Source organism: Gordionus sp. m RMFG-2023, chromosome 3 (genome assembly GCF_954871325.1).
Source record: "Gordionus sp. m RMFG-2023 chromosome 3, tfGorSpeb1-WG-v2, whole genome shotgun sequence".
In the NCBI taxonomy this organism is placed as follows: Eukaryota; Metazoa; Nematomorpha; class Gordioida; order Chordodea; family Parachordodidae; genus Gordionus; species Gordionus sp. m RMFG-2023.
Window position 1 is genome coordinate 11,370,125 of NC_088777.1, and position 16,108 is coordinate 11,386,232.

Sequence of the window (16,108 nt, forward strand, 5' to 3'; positions counted from 1 at the left end):
AAGAGAAGAAGCCTTGTAGATATTGGACAGCATAATAACCGATATTTTATTATAGGAATTTTAAGGAATAGTTTTTAAAGAAAAAAATTAACAAAATCTTGTAATCGAAGAAAAGAATTTCTAAAGTTAAGAAATGTTATTAATTATACAATATTTTTAGTTTTTATAAACTGTTAGCAGAAATATTATCAAAATTCGAATTCATGAATTGTAAAATAAAAAGCTAGTTCGATATAAAATCCTCAACCTAAAAATCTAAAGATCGTTAATAAATTCAAAATGTAATAGAACAAGTCATATTTAACTTTTTTTTTAAATTAAAGATAAAATTTAGAAAAACACAATTCTAATTATACAATTCTAATTAATTGAAATAATTTCTTGATTAGACTTCTTTTTTTTAGTACAAATATTTTTAATGATTGTTTTATTGTTAAATAAAAACTAATAAATTGGAAAAAAGAACATTATTAACAAGTTAATAAATATTTATCCACCATGGAAAGAGTAAATCAGAATTGCAGCAAAAATAAATCTCCATTAAACACAAATACCAGGCATTCGGACGATATTTCTGACGAAGAATTAGATAATAATTCATCAGATACCTCAACAGCTTCAGCTCCAAATAACTTGGCAAATAAGGATAATGGTAAGAGCCCAAGAGCTGAGATAAAAGACGATGATTACGAGAAATTGGACCTCACGTCGGCAAATAATAGCAAGCATTACGAGGAAGACGATGAAGAACTTATTACGAGAAAGAAAAAAGGCAAAGGGTTGATAATGAAGATGCCTGGGATGAAGAAAAATATGAAGGCTAGTAGGACAAAGAAAAGCGGGGAAAAAAAGAGGATCAAGAGATCCCGTGGTAAGAGCGAATCGAAAGTTAGCCAAAGGAGCTCCAAAAAAGTCACTGCTAAACGAGAAAAGAAAACAGTTAGGGGGAGGGGGAAAGGAGGCTCGTCTTCTAATTCAGGCCAAAAGAAAAGTAAGAGCGTGAAAAGGGGGAGATCGCAAAATCGGAGCAAATTAAGCTCACAGAGGAAAAGAGGAACTAAAGGCACGAGCAGGCTTTCGCGAACCAGGAAGTTGAAGAAATCTGTAAAGTCTAAACCGGCTACCAGGGTAAATAACCAGCCAGGAACAAGTGGTTTGAATAAAAAATTGAAATAAGTGATCTAGTTTATTATACTTGTAATACTATCATTTTGCTTATAATGTTTTGTCATAATATTAATTAGTAATTATTATATAAGTAAATTAAATTTATTACATGTATAACACAGGCATTTTACACACGAAGAAATTATATTGTAATAAAAAATGTTATGTAAATCACTTGAAGAATATAAATAATAATAAATTATTGGTGTAAATTTTATGAAAATTGGAAAGCAAGGTAATTTAATAATTGTTTAAAAGACGTTATAAATATTAGATTTTTTGTTGTTTGAAAAATAAACAAATCTAATGTTGGAATTGTAATTTAATTTTTTTTAAATTTAAAATCTTGATAGTATACTACATGTTCCACAAGATGTGTATAGAAGGTTTTCGACTATTAACAATGAGTTACATAATTAAAATATTTATATATGAGAGGAACAATCGTCGCAATTTTCATTTTATCCAAATTTAGAGATTCCCAATAACCGAATAACAGAATTTTTGTAAGCTTTGATATTTTGTTCTGTTTCTGTAGGGCTATCATGATAACGCGAGACGGTATTGCCGAATTCTCTGACCTCTGAGTTTGAGCAAATGTCTTCTTTAGTAATTTCTCGTTCGGATGGTAGGGAGTGGATAAAAGATGGATAGGAAGCATTCGGTGTTCTCACATCTGGGTGAGTAAGCTGAATGTTCGTAAAGTTGTAAAAATAGAAGTTATTTCTTAAGCATAATATTAAAAAAAGGAATTGAGCTTTTTAGAACAAAATAATTAAGCTCGAGGAGCTATACCGTTAAATATAAAACGTCTAAGCTATATAAAATTGGATTGAAACTTCATTTGTAAAATGAAAGATAGGTTAACCTTTCTTTAACTATAATATTTATAATTATAGTTGAAAAGGAGGGTGGAGAGGGAGGGGGGCTAAAAAAGTAAAAGTTTAATTGTTAGGTAAATGATTAAATGGATGTATAAATCCATCCTAAATATCAACAAGCACAATTTAACAGTGGAAATTAAAAGTTCTTTAAAAAAATAACTTCTACAAATAAATATTGTGCTGTTTATGGAGTCGCATAGGTCGTTTAATGTATTATAAATTTTACAATCAAATAAATATATATAATTCATTTACGCTAAGCTTCTTTAAATCTTTGATAGTTCTTAAAGCGGAATCACTCGATGGCATTTTATGCCAAAAGTACATTTCTAAATCCTGGTCCGTTTTGCCGTTTTCTTCCCATGGTTCAACTTTCTATATTTTGTTTATATTATACCTTTTTTACAATTTCTAATAACAATTTCTTAAAGGGTCTAAATAACAGATAGAAATGTAAGATTATCTATTCTAATCTCTATTGAAATGTCAGACAGATTTAAAATGTAAATATTCTAATAATTATTTTTGATCTTCTGGTAGCAATTTAGTTGCCAAATCTTGTACGAACATTGTTAGAAAATAATCATGAAGATCTCTGGAGGAGGGTTAACTATATCTTGATATAACATTCCATCTTTATGCAAACAAACTAAAAACTAGCAGCATTCCATCGCTATAAAAAAAATCTAAATTTTTGAACAACCATAAACAAAAAAGTTACAATGAATGAATTTCAAATTTTTAAACCATAAAATCTCATAAATCTTTTCACTGGGGAACTGGACTAGAACATAGTGTTTCGCTATACTTTATTAATAACATTTTTATATTAGAATACCCTTAAAATAATATAGCAAAATTCTGAAACTCATTTTTTTTAAAAAAATAATCGATAAATTTAGATTTTTTGGTATTTGTCTTTATAGCTACTTTTTATAAGAAATCTATATTATAAAATCCAGTATAAATACAGCATTTATTTATTTATTTATTTAGATATGTGTATCAAGATATAACCACTTAACTCGCATGTTTGTTTAGACCAACTATTTTTTTTTACATACAGATATGAACTTACAATTTAATATTAGATGGGGGTCTTTCTCAAATGCAATCAGGAGTTATTAAAAATAAAATTTTAGAAAGCTTCTTATCTCCGCTTAATTATCTTTATCAGGACTAAAATATGAGTTTGAGCTCTTAAATTATATATGTATTTATTTTTAATTTTTTAAGAAATTTTGATTATGGCTCTAGGATGGATAAATATCTTTTTATAATGTAAAGAGAGTTTATAACTTATAAATATAAACATCAACATTGATTAGCTCTCTTATTAAGTAATCTAAAACAGGGTTGGCATGTCGGTCAATTGACCAGAGGAGTATTTGACTGGTCAAATACGGTCAAATACTCTAAAATATTAATGGCGAATAAATATTTTGATATAATTAACTAGCATGCATTAAAAGCATGTTTATCAATCTTATTATTTTTTTATTAAAATATAAATATGTAATTTTTCTAAATATAGTAATATTTTTAGTTATTTTTTTGCCTAATCATTGCCGTTTCTCGTCTTCTTTATTTTTTTCAATTCATTTTTCTTAAAAAAAATAAAAATACCCGATTTATTATAATCATAATATAATTTTTTCATTCTTATTTTTTAATAAATTTAAATTTTATTTAATATTTAGCCGAGTATAAATTATATTAATTCTCATTTGTTTTACTTACACTTGCTATATTTGGTTTTTAAAATTAATTTTCATTTTAATTGTTCTGGTCAGATTTACGGAATATTATTCAATTCTGGTAAAAAGTTTATTATATTATATTTATAATATTAAGAAATTATTGGAATAATTGGTCGATAATTATAAAATAGTTAAGATTGATTAACTTTACAATAATCAAAATCATTTTTTGTTAAATTTTAATATATTAGGGATTATGGTCAAACCAAAGCATCATGTTTGGAAACATTTTCAAGAAGTACGCGATGGTAAATCAGTTAAAGCGGTGTGCAAGTTTTGCAAGATGTCCTATATCACCCACGTTGATAGAATGGTCAAACATTTATTAAGCAGCTGTACTATGTGCCCTGTTATAATTAAGGAAAAATTTTATTCAAATTCCAAAATATCAACCTCTACAAAAAATATCACAAATGTAATTTGTAATACTTCTAAGTCTAACTCTAATGAAGAATTGGGTGAAATTAGTGAGAATGATTATCAAATGAACAATATTTTGTCTTGTGACTCAGGAGAATTTGATTCCCTTATTTCTAATCAATCTACAAGCAAGGCGATTAAATATAAATCTCAATCTTGTATAACCGGTTTCATAGATAGAATTAATCCCAAAGAAAAAAATGAGCTGGATCAATTGTTTGCAAAGGCTGTATATGCGAGCAATTTACCTTTCCACATCACTGAAAATCCCTAAATCCAAGAATTTTTTAAAAAAATACGTCCTATTTACACATTACCCAGGAGAAGGCAGCTGGCTGGATATCTTCTAGACAAAGCGTCAGGTGATATGGAGGTGAGAGTTGCAGATATAATAGATAAAGCTCCTTACTTATCAATTGTATCAGATGGCTGGAGCAACATTAGAAACGAGAGTATTATTAATTTTATGGTGATGACGCCTGTTCCAGTGTTCTACAAATTTCTAAATACTGAGGAAAATCGCCATACGGCAGATTATATTGCCCAGGAATTTAAAAATGTAATTCATGAATTGAATCCGGTAAAAGTATATTCTTTAGTTACTGATAATGCAGCTAACATGAAAGCAGCCTGGAGAATTCTAAAATCTGAATCTATTTATAATCATATACAATGTTATGGTTGTGCAGCGCATACATTGCAGTTATTCTTTCACGATTTTGAACGATTGGACGCCTTCAGTGACCATATTTCAATAATTAAAAAAATTGTTAAATTTTTCAAGAATAAACACATACCAGCTGCAGTATTTTCCCGTAATAAGAATCTTCATGGCATACCATCTACATTAAGTACAATTAGCCAAACAAGATGGGCATCGTCAATAAAATGTATGGAGCAAATTCAAATATGCAAGAAAGCTCTAAAAGCATCAGTTGTTGAAGAAGCTGTTTGTGATAATTGTCCCATAGAAATTACCAATAATATATTAAACGAAGAATTTTGGACGAAAAATTTAAAATTTTTAGCTATACTCCAACCTTTAGCTACCTCATTGTTGAAAGTGCAAGGGGATAAATGTACTTTGGCCCAAGTAAAAAACGAGATGCTTAATTTGGAAAAACACATAATACAATCATGCCATGATTCTATATTTTCTCCATCTCAAGAAAAAAAAATTAAGGTTATGTTTGAAAAGAGAAAAACTGATATAAATACATGTGCTCACAATGCTGCTTATTTATTGGACCCCCAATATCAAGGGGAGCATCTTACTAATACTGAATTTGATGAAGCATGTAATATAATACAAGAATTGGGTATTTTACAAGGTGGTGATAATCAAAATATTTTGAGTAATATAGTAAATTTCAGAAGCAAAAGCGGTATATTTAATAGCCATAATATGTGGAAAGTTGTAACTTCCATAAGAAACAATCAAATTTCGGCCTCAAGTTGGTGGAATGCATTTTGCCCACCTTGCCCATTAAGAGAAGTCGCTAATATTTTACTAACATTTCCTAGTTCGACTTCTTCTTCTGAAAGAAATTGGTCGGTTTGGGGCAATATTCACACGAAAAACAGAAATAGATTAAAGGCTTCTACAGCAGGAAAATTAGTAAGAGTGTATCTTAATTTAAGATTGATTAAAAATATTAAAGAAAATAATGATATTGAATATGAATCGGAACAAGACTCTGCCACGGAGGGTGAAACATTGACTATAGAATGAATTAAAAAATATTATGATATTTATTATTATACATAGATTTATTATAATATTATATAAATGCAAAATAAAGTTAATATTGGTGTAAAAAACATTTATTTGAATTTGACCATATTTGACCGGTCAAATATCGGTCAATTGACCGAATTGTATTTGACCGGTCAAATGCACAACCCTGATTTAAAATATCATTAAAAAAAGCTATTATTAATGCAAATTTTACATTAATTATTTTTATGGATACACATTACTCTCTCCTTGTCTAACTTTAAAAAAATGATAAGATAAATGTTTATACTTTGAAAATCGAAATTATAACTATTTTTAAAATTCATATTTTACACCTGACAAGAAAAATAATCAAAACAGGATCTAGAGAGCTTTGAAATTCATTTTCATATGGTATGATGAGGCTTGAGTTGACCTCCTTATCTAATATTTGAAAATAATGGGTCAAATAATTACTGTAGTGATTCAAAAGAAGAAATTGTCGTCAATCTATATGGCAACTTTACATTGATTCACTTATATCACCACTTCGATCAGGTTTAAGGCAATTATTAAGTTTTATAAAAGTAAAGATTTACTCAATTAATCTGATATGAAATATATGATTGAAATTAAAAAATAATATGTTTTTTAAAAAAAGGACAACAAACCATTGTAAACTATATCTAGCTATTAATACTCTCAAATCTATCCTAATTATTTGTTATATAGCATGCGTCAAATAAAAACAGTTGCACTGATGGTCGATTAATCTAGAGATTGTGTTATCTAACCATTATCAATTTACTTAGAGAGAGATCATAAAACAACACAAATTTATAACGGAAGTTGTGAATGTTTGGAAATGACTCCCTAAATACTTAATTTTTATTTAGTATTTCATTTAACAATTTTGAGGTAAATTATACATTCTTTAAAAAAAATCATAATCAGTTCGATTAACCAAAATTTAAAAGTTTTTGTTAACTAGTTGTAAAAAAATAAAAATCATGTAAATATAATCACTTATAAAGCTCACACAGACCCTAATATGGGTTAAGCCAAATCTTTAATAATTTGATGCAGAATTATCGAAAATAATTGCGTGAGCTATATAGTATAATGTGAATTTATTGAAAAATTAATGTTACCGTAGCCAAATATCAATAACAAGAAAGTATATAAAATTTTTCTCCCAACGAGGATGTATAATACTGCATACCTTACTAAATCCCGTTAGAGTCAAATAGATTAATACCAGAAAATATATTTTAAAAAATCGCACTTGATTATTATCCACCGTATTTAGATACTCGATCTCATAAGTAAGCATTAATAACCACAAGATGTGCAGAAATCCAAACTATAAAAGAGTATTGGTTTGGTTCAGGTTCTGATTAAAATAACGCTTTAGGGTTCAGATTCGGTCCATAAAAACCCATTCATACTTTTTCGCACACCAACCTTTTAAGAATTAAGTATGAAAAAGCACATTTTTCAAAAATTTAATCTTTAAGACTATACTAGAGTTACTAATGTGCATTTTATTATCAAATATACTGAAAATCTAATTTATAACAAATATACAGTATTTAACAAGTATAATATATAATTATATTCAAAAAAATACTATTGATACCGTATAATTACAATATCATCTTATAAAACTATATCAATAAAAGAAATTTTTTTGTGATTGATAACACTTCCATAGGCTAACTTAGGTAGCTGAACTGTTAAACAATTAATTAAAAAAATATGTTACATGATGTTATTGATAAATTTTAATTAATTATAATCTTTAAAACTATTCAAATAAAAAGATTCAAAAATCGGTTTACAGACCCTTTTAAATGTTCGATTCAGGTTTGTTTGATTACAAATTTTTGACGGTTCAAGTTCGACAAGTTCAGTAAATAATAATGGTTAATATCAGTTTGATTTTGACTTTATATGGGGTGTGACCGGCAACGCTGGCATCCCCTCCCTTTAGAAAGTCTATTGATCTATTTTTACAAAAATAGTAGAAATGGCGGTATGACTCCAATAATCAAGTAATTAAAAATAATATTTAATAAATGAAGAAAAATATAATTTATACCTTGGATTCGTGGTACAAAGCCGTGAGTAGGTAATAGGCGTATTCCAAATTTTGCTTTCTTGTAGGACATCTGTCCGTAATTAAGTTAAAAACTCCTTTTTCAGAATCATACATGTTTTTAACTAGTCTCAAGAGTTTGTCGGTACCATGATAATTTAGGCGGAGAGATTCTACACTCACCTAAACGACAATAAAAAATTAGAGTAGTAAAAATAGCAGCCCAAAAATTTTAATATATTAGAAAAAATAGAATAAGAACCAATTCTTATTTGGCAAAGTAAAATTATAGCAGTATTGGAAAATATATTAAAAGTTTTTTTTGGTTTCTATTGGATAAACTTCGAAATTCGTCGCTTTTTAGGCTAGAATGTTAAGATTTAGCTAAAGTCTGCGGTTAAAACTTCTAAATGAAATTAATTTAATCGACTTATACCATGAGATTTAGACCAAAAAAATCTTCTTATATCTTGGATATACCATTCTGGAATCGGCATGAGGAAAATAATTTTTTAGCAAGGATACTCTAAACAAAAAATATTGGATAAACATCGCGCCTATGGCCATCCATTTTTGATAGGCTCAAGTTAGATAATCACAAACAAAAATCACAATATTCAGCAAATGTAGATATATTTCTTAGTCTATAATATGTGTCCTATTTGACTTGTTACTAAAAATCCGGCTGTTTAACCGGCTATTTAGTATCGACTAAACGGTCTAAAAAGCAAAATAATTTTTTTTTTAAAAACCAAATTAAAAATACAAAAAATAACAATGCCTCCAAATACTTAAAACAGACCTAGTGTCCTAGTTTAAATAGCTGAGAGGCTAAACAGTATTAAGTATCAAAAATAAGACGAATCTGGACACCCATAGTCCAAAATTTATAATTTTTTAAAAAATATTATTTTTCATAAAATAGGCTTAGAAATAGTTTACAACCAAAAAGGAAAAACACCAGTTATATGAATTTAATGTAGATATTTGGGAATAATTATCAATTAGAGAATAGGGTAAATTTATTTTATTGTTAAAATTTAAGATTTTTTTATGAAAAATAAAAACACTCATGATAAAAAAAAGAAGTGTTTTTGACATTAAATTTAAAAATAAGGTATTTATACTAATAAAAAAAAAAATTTTCTAACAAAAATTTAAATTTCTTATATTTGTTAGTTACAAGATATTTTAAATTATTTGGAAGCATATTTACACCGAAGTACATCAAAAACATGAATTGATTTTGATCAATTTCAATAAGATGCATCTAAGGTAAAAAAAATTTGTTTCAATCATGAAGACTGAATGACGAACTGTTGCTCATGTACCCAATTTTAAAAAAATATATTATTTTGCACTACCTGTTAGGTGTAATATTTATTCATTGCCTAATGATGCAAAATCCCAATAGGCTAACAAAGAAAGCATGGAAGAATGACAAATGTTCAAAAAAGGCTTTAAACCTTCAGTAAATTATAACAAAGAAGATTTGTAGCTAATAAATAAATACCCATTTTCACTTCTCAAAGAAAAATAGTTTTAATATTTTATTTCCCAATATTTGTATAAAAAATAAATTTAATTTAATTATTTCTTTAGATTTTTTTTACCTATTTTTAGTATGAAAATTCAAAGACAATATCATGTAAAATCAAAAAATTAAATTATTTCTAAAAAAAAATATATAGTGCTATAATATTATAAAAATATATTAAATTTTATAATTCTAGGGAATAAAACATTAAAAAGATTATACATCAAGTAGTATAATCTTAAAAAAAACAGGAAATATATAATAAAATATTGGAGAATATGTTTGTGACGGTGTTATAAAAGGTATTGAGGTTAAGAAGGATCATCTTGTAGAATGAGACTGCCTATGAAGCAAATATAATTAGCCTTGTGTATTGCAATGGCGAGCCTTTGCCTTAAGAAGAACCCCTCGCAGGGTTCACCGGTTAGTTGACGGATGTGGGAGCCGAGTACCTTGAAAAAGGATAAGGCATATTTCCCAATAGTAGTAAGGGTAGTGGAAATGATGGGGATGAAAATATATTCTTGAGAGATTTCAGAACATTTCGCTATTTTGAGTGACTCCTTTTCTCAAGTATAATAACTGTTTGATTTGATGGAGCGAGTGGATCAATGCAAGAGTAGTCCCAGACCAGGAATTGACCGCGCTTCCAAGGAATTTGTGATATTCCGTCAGGCCGTTTCCTATCAGATCTGAAAAGACCAGAAGGTTCAAGAGTGGAGGGGATTTGAGCGGATCTAAGAGCTCTAAGGATGATAGAATTGCATAGATTATGTCTTACAATTCGACCTTTACATAAGCGACAATGAAGACTATGTCTACCATTGCCCAAAACTGCAGAACCGCAACCTGAACATATGTGGGGTTGGGTAATAAGACAATTTAATCGTATACCAATCGCGTTTTTAGAAAATTAGTCTTGATTTTTAGTATGAAAATTTAAGGACAATATCATGTAAAATCATGCCGTAAAGAATGTGTATGTATAGAAAGGATAAATTTTACAAAAGTCAATATACAAATTAGCTAAATGTCAAATAAGATATATTAAAATTTGCAAATTTTATATAAAATTAACTGATAGTAGAGTTGTTAACGCTCCTTTTTAAAGGTAGCTAGCTCCCGCTCCTACCTTCTCAAAAGGAGCTAGCTCCCGCTCCCGCTACTACATTTTTAAAAGAAGCTAGCTCCCGCTCCAAGTAATGGAGTGCCACTCCATAACCGCTCCTTTGATTTTTATTTTTTTAGAAGGTATACGAAATAAAATCTTATTTTTTTTTTATCAAAAAGCTTTATTTATATTAAATTATCTATCAAAATATTTATAACCTTTTTTTAGCTTTTAAAATTAATAAATTTTAAATTAGAATCTATCAAACATCCACTCTCCCCTAAGACCTGTTTTGCAATACTAAATAGGCACTCCACAAGAGCACTATAGGGAAGCAGGGTATTGTATTTTATAAATATATTTTTTAATTCAGGGAATTTATCAAAAATAGTAATTTTGGGATCATTATTTAAAAAATATTTGTCCAATATATTATCTTCCTGATGATCAATTTCATGGAATCCAAAAAAATCTTCCAAATTAATTTGTATTTAAAAGAAAGATTTTTTACTTTTAGATGCTTTTTTAGATTAAAGCTGCTCACTTTTGAAAATTAAATAGTTTTATTTAAACACTAAAGACATTTTGCCCGTAATTTGTTTGATCATTTGGATCAACATCTTTTAGAAGTTTAAAATATTTTTTGTATGATGGAAATTCGATTTCTTCATCTATGACATCTAAATCCATAATATCTAAAACTATTTTTTATTATATATCTATAAAACAAATATTAATATGACTTACAAGATTTTCCAAAAAATTTTCAATATAAAAAGGAAAACTTGATGTTTAATATAAATGATTAGATAAAAAACCAATATAAAACTCAGCTAAACATTTAATAATGCATATTATTTAATAAATATTATTAATATTTAAAAAAGAATTTAATTTATACATTAAATTTAAAGGAGCGGTGCTCCTCCACTCCAGTCCTAAAAGGAGCTAGCTCCCGCTCCCCAATTTAAAAAAGGAGGGGCGCTCCAGGGTTTTTGAAAAAATGTAGCACTCTGACTGATAGATATAAAATAATGGATTCTTGATTTTGATGAAAATGTTATTATGCCAATTTATAAGAAATATTTATATAATATAAATTTAACTTTCATAGATATCTTCCTAGCCCTTGGATCTTTTAGGGAAGGTGCTGAGAAACAATAGTCACTAGTAGTTATCTCAATGGGAAAATGTTCTGACATTATCTTATCCAATTTATTGGCCTCAGTTTGATATATTTTTTCAAATTCGGCCTTAGTTAAATTTTTATGGCTATCTAAATGTTTGTTAGTTTGATCAGATTTGACACATTCTTGGATATTATTTTTTGCAAAAGGATTTTCAATACCAGGAGGCATAAGCTTTGATGTTTCAACAAAAGATAAATTATAGACTCCACTCTTCTTGTCATCACCAGTATTATAAAATGGGATTAATCCTTTAAATTTGTATTGCGATGATAAGGCTTTAGGCCATGGTGTGCAGAACTCTTCAAAATTATGAATATAAAACGTCTACATTTATTATACATAAAATCTATTAAACTTTTAATAGCTTCACACTGTTGTTTAATAGCTTGTGGAGTCAAGTGCAGGAAGTTTGGTATTTTCATCAATTCAAGATTTCCTAAACTTGAGGGAATGACTCTTTTAGAAGAAACATTGCCTTGTCTAAGAGGTAGAGGAACAACAGATGCTTTAAAACTTGATGCTGTTGGCCAAACACTAGGCCAATCTTGATCTATAGGCATACGAGTATGTCGTGGAGGCATCATAGAAAATTTCTAAATAACAATGAAAATAAAAATATGAATTAAATTACTTTTTGAATACTGCGCCTTTTTTTCCTTTCCTCAGTTGATTTAGTATATCGTTTGAATTCATTTTCGCCTAAAATATTATTTTGATATTATTAGATTTATAATTATTACTTATATCATCTGGTTTTATATCATACCCACTTATAACCTTTAGACTTATACAAGATAAATGAAAATTTTTACAAAGTTTTAAATCGTAAATTTTCAGCATGTTTTTAAATGAATGGGTTGGGAATTTAATTTTAAGTAATAGTGCTAAACCATAACTTGACTAAATAGGTCATATTTAATAAAAAAAACTTTGTTACATGAAATAAAAACATAACATAGTCCATTAATGCAAGGGAAGCATTTCCCCTTTAAATTTTATTATAAAAATTTCAAATAATTTTAATATAATTTTTATACTATGTTAAAAAAATAATCTGTCATTGTTAAAAAAAAATTAATATAATTTTTATAAAGTTAAAATTAATATAATTTTTATTATGTTAAGAAATGACTATTATTTTTACTACGTTAAAAAATATATTATATTTATTACATTAAAAATTTACTATTTTTTTACTATGTTAAAAAAAATGTACATGAGGGTAGCAAATTAATATTTTCTATTTTTTTAATAAATAGGGAGAAAATGAGCAAATGTATTATGTAGTTTTACGTTTAGAAAAATAAGGAGTGAGGAAGCAAATAAAAAATGTTTATTTTTTTTATAAATAAAAGAGAGAAAATTTTAATATTATATTGTTTCCCTTATTTTTTTAAATAAAAAATTTTTTCTTTTTTATAAGCAATATTTAAATATTTTTAATTGTATTTCTGAAAATTTGATTATCATTTAACTCAAGAATGCAAAAAATTGAGAGTTGAAAAAAGAAGACCAAAACCAATTTTACAAAACTTGAAAAAGAAATCAAAAGTATAGTTAAATCAGACAAAGAAAATCTTGACGTTTTTGCAAAATTTATGTGTAAAATAGAATATGGAATACAATTTTCTTAAAAAAAATAAAATAGATCATACAAATTTGATAATTAAAGGAGATAATATAATCAATGAAATTAATTTTCAGTTTGATACATTAAAAAATATCAAATTCGTCGAATTGTGAGATATTAGTAAATTTCATAAATTTAATCAAAATTTCCCAAATAATTTATGACAATTTAAAAGATTTTTTGACTTACACAAGTTGAAAACCGAATCAAAAATAGTATTTCGGGAAGATGAATTTAGAAAGAAAAAGAATGTTAATGAAATACTTGAATTTTTAATATGTACCGATTTGATGTATAGTTTTAGAATTTTTTAAATTATGTAAATTTATCTTACTCTGGCTCCAACAATAAATTCAAAACAAGGTTTTTCATCTTTAAAAAGAATCAAATCTTATACCAGAAAAAAGATGAATCTACTGAATCTAGCTATAACTTTTAAAATTCAATACTTAAATATTTTATTCAAAAACAAGGACAAATTCCACTTATTTGTAAATCTTAATTTTTTTTTTGCTGTGACTAATACAAAGAAAATTTTTTTTCGAATACTACCATAATAGTAAACTTGACCCTTCGTCACGCAACATAACAACCTATTAAACAAGGCTTTAACTATAATAAAATAAAAATATTTATTTTTTATATATTAATTAACCCTAAATCATATCTATTATAATGCAATCTGCAAAGTCAGATAAAATTTTTATTTTTCGCTGAAACGAATCTATAATATTAAACAAATTCCTGTAAAATTATACAGAAACCGACATATAAGATTATTTCAGTAAAAAATTTGCTTGTATTTTTCTCTAACTTGGAATTACACCTGAGTGCGAGTCAAAATAATTTTAGCACAGTTCAGGCCAGTAACTGCGGGACCTTAACTCCCATTTAAAAATGATTTAATTTAAACATAATATGTCATTAAAAAAAAAATTTATTTGATTTTTAGTTATAATATCGTTTTTGCAACTCATCGATATGTTTGAATAATTTTATTTTTTGCTATGAAAAATATTTATTAATGCAAAAAGTTAAAATAGAATCAGAATAATAAAAGCGACATTTTGTCAAAATAAATTAATTACCCCTTGAAATTACAATTTTCCTGTAAATACGCCACTAAGTTTACCCAATTTTTACATTGTTTTTTTTGGATAAAATTATATCGTTTTTTTATCATTTAAATTTTTCTTTTACCACATTCACTTCCAAATAAATTACTCAGATTAAAGTATAATTTTCATGACATGTTATTAAAATTTCATGAACATTCTAAATTTAACATAGTATTCGCCAATGACGAAGAGTCAAGATTGATATTAGAGAAGCAATTAATTAATTTTATATAAAATGTTAAGATTTATAAATAAGCGAAATGCATCTCTCATTTTTCAGTAAAATATGCATGTACTGACTTATAAAAGCCTTAAGATTCTTAATTTTCATTTAATTGAAATCAAAGTTTGATTATAGATTTAGACTCATTCTATTACTATATAGTTTTAAACCCTTTTAGAAATGAAAATCCTATCTATGAATTTGCGGTTGTTGAGGCCAAAGTTAGAATGAATTCGCATAATTAAAAAATTCTTTGTAAATTTTAAAAAAAAATGACAAGTTATATTTAAACTTTCAATTTTTGGGGAAATTTTGTTAAAAGGTTTGGAATTTAGCATTGCAATCCTTAAAAATTAATATACGAATTATATATAAATTGAATTTAAGTAACCGATTTATTGAAATAAATTGCATAGGCATAGCCAGGTGGGTGGAAAAGGGAAAATCCTGACCCCCTTCAGAAATTTTTACTTTTTGTGAATATCATTTTAAGCTAATAAAAAATATCCCCCTTAGTCCTCCCCCCACTCCCTGACCCTCAAAAATGTATGCATATATCTTAAACAATAATTTGAAAGAAAGAATATAAAAGTTGATATTTTTTTATAAAACTATACATCATAATTTATATATTTTTGGAAAAAAGCATTTATATATATAAAAAATGAACCAAAAATATTTTTTTAAGAAATGGAATATAAGCCAAAGAAAAGTCTTCAGACAAGAGTGAAATGTATTATAATTATTAATAATAGATCCATAAAATTGCTTAATAATATATTATATCAAATATAATTTTTTATAAAGGAGTATTTATAATTTATTTATCAATATAATTAAAATATAATTATAAAACTATCGATAAAATTAAATCATAAATTATATTAAAAAAATTATAGCACAATACAAACAGTGGAATATTATATGTCGTAGATATCAATTATCATATGACAATCAAGTAATTTTTACCAATATAGCGAATAATATATTTAACAGAACACTATAAATTATTGATAAGGACATCAGAAAATATATTTTACAGACATTGTGGGATGAATAATATAAAAATTAATTTTAAAAATCATTTTTTAATTATGATAAATAGATGGCGTTAAATAATTGAATGCAAATTGATGCAATATTAATTATCAAGAGCATTGATTAGAAAAATTTGTTAAAATATTAACTGTAATATATTCTCTAACTGTTAAATATGACTGTAAAAGTATAATTTTACCTAGTATTTTGTAACT

The 16,108-nt window shown here is 26.5% G+C and overlaps 2 protein-coding genes across 3 annotated transcripts; one reads left to right on the top strand and one right to left on the bottom strand.

Moving 5' to 3' along the window:
* Nucleotides 1-498: 498 nt before the first annotated feature.
* LOC135926725 (serine/arginine-rich splicing factor 4-like) lies at nucleotides 499-1,176 on the top strand. Its single transcript, XM_065462656.1, has one exon. The coding sequence runs from the start codon at nucleotides 499-501 to the stop codon at nucleotides 1,174-1,176; it is 678 nt and encodes a 225-aa protein (XP_065318728.1).
* A 204-nt stretch (nucleotides 1,177-1,380) lies between these two features.
* LOC135925716 (small ribosomal subunit protein mS35-like) lies at nucleotides 1,381-12,733 on the bottom strand. Of its 2 annotated transcripts, XM_065461175.1 has the most exons (7): nucleotides 12,625-12,733; nucleotides 12,516-12,583; nucleotides 12,240-12,477; nucleotides 11,801-12,183; nucleotides 8,050-8,229; nucleotides 2,307-2,426; nucleotides 1,381-1,856 (listed from the first exon to the last, which is right to left on the bottom strand). In XM_065461175.1, the coding sequence occupies exons 1-7, from the start codon at nucleotides 12,722-12,724 to the stop codon at nucleotides 1,629-1,631; spliced, it is 1,317 nt and encodes a 438-aa protein (XP_065317247.1). In that variant the 5' UTR covers nucleotides 12,725-12,733; the 3' UTR covers nucleotides 1,381-1,628. The 2 variants fall into 2 exon arrangements, with proteins under 2 accessions (XP_065317247.1, XP_065317248.1); XM_065461176.1 differs by lacking the exon at nucleotides 2,307-2,426.
* Nucleotides 12,734-16,108: the final 3,375 nt, after the last annotated feature.

Excerpts from the sequence above, each read along its gene's own strand:
- LOC135926725 (XM_065462656.1), top strand. The coding sequence starts at position 499 with ATGGAAAGAGTAAATCAGAATTGCAGCAAAAATAAATCTCCATTAAAC.
- LOC135925716 (XM_065461175.1), bottom strand. The coding sequence starts at position 12,724 with ATGCTGAAAATTTACGATTTAAAACTTTGTAAAAATTTTCATTTATCT. Across the intron at positions 12,478-12,515 it reads AAAGGCGCAGTATTCAAAAA|AAATTTTCTATGATGCCTCC; the intron begins GTAATTTAATTC and ends ATTGTTATTTAG. Across the intron at positions 8,230-11,800 it reads CTAGGAAGATATCTATGAAA|GTGAGTGTAGAATCTCTCCG; the intron begins GTTAAATTTATA and ends ATTGTCGTTTAG.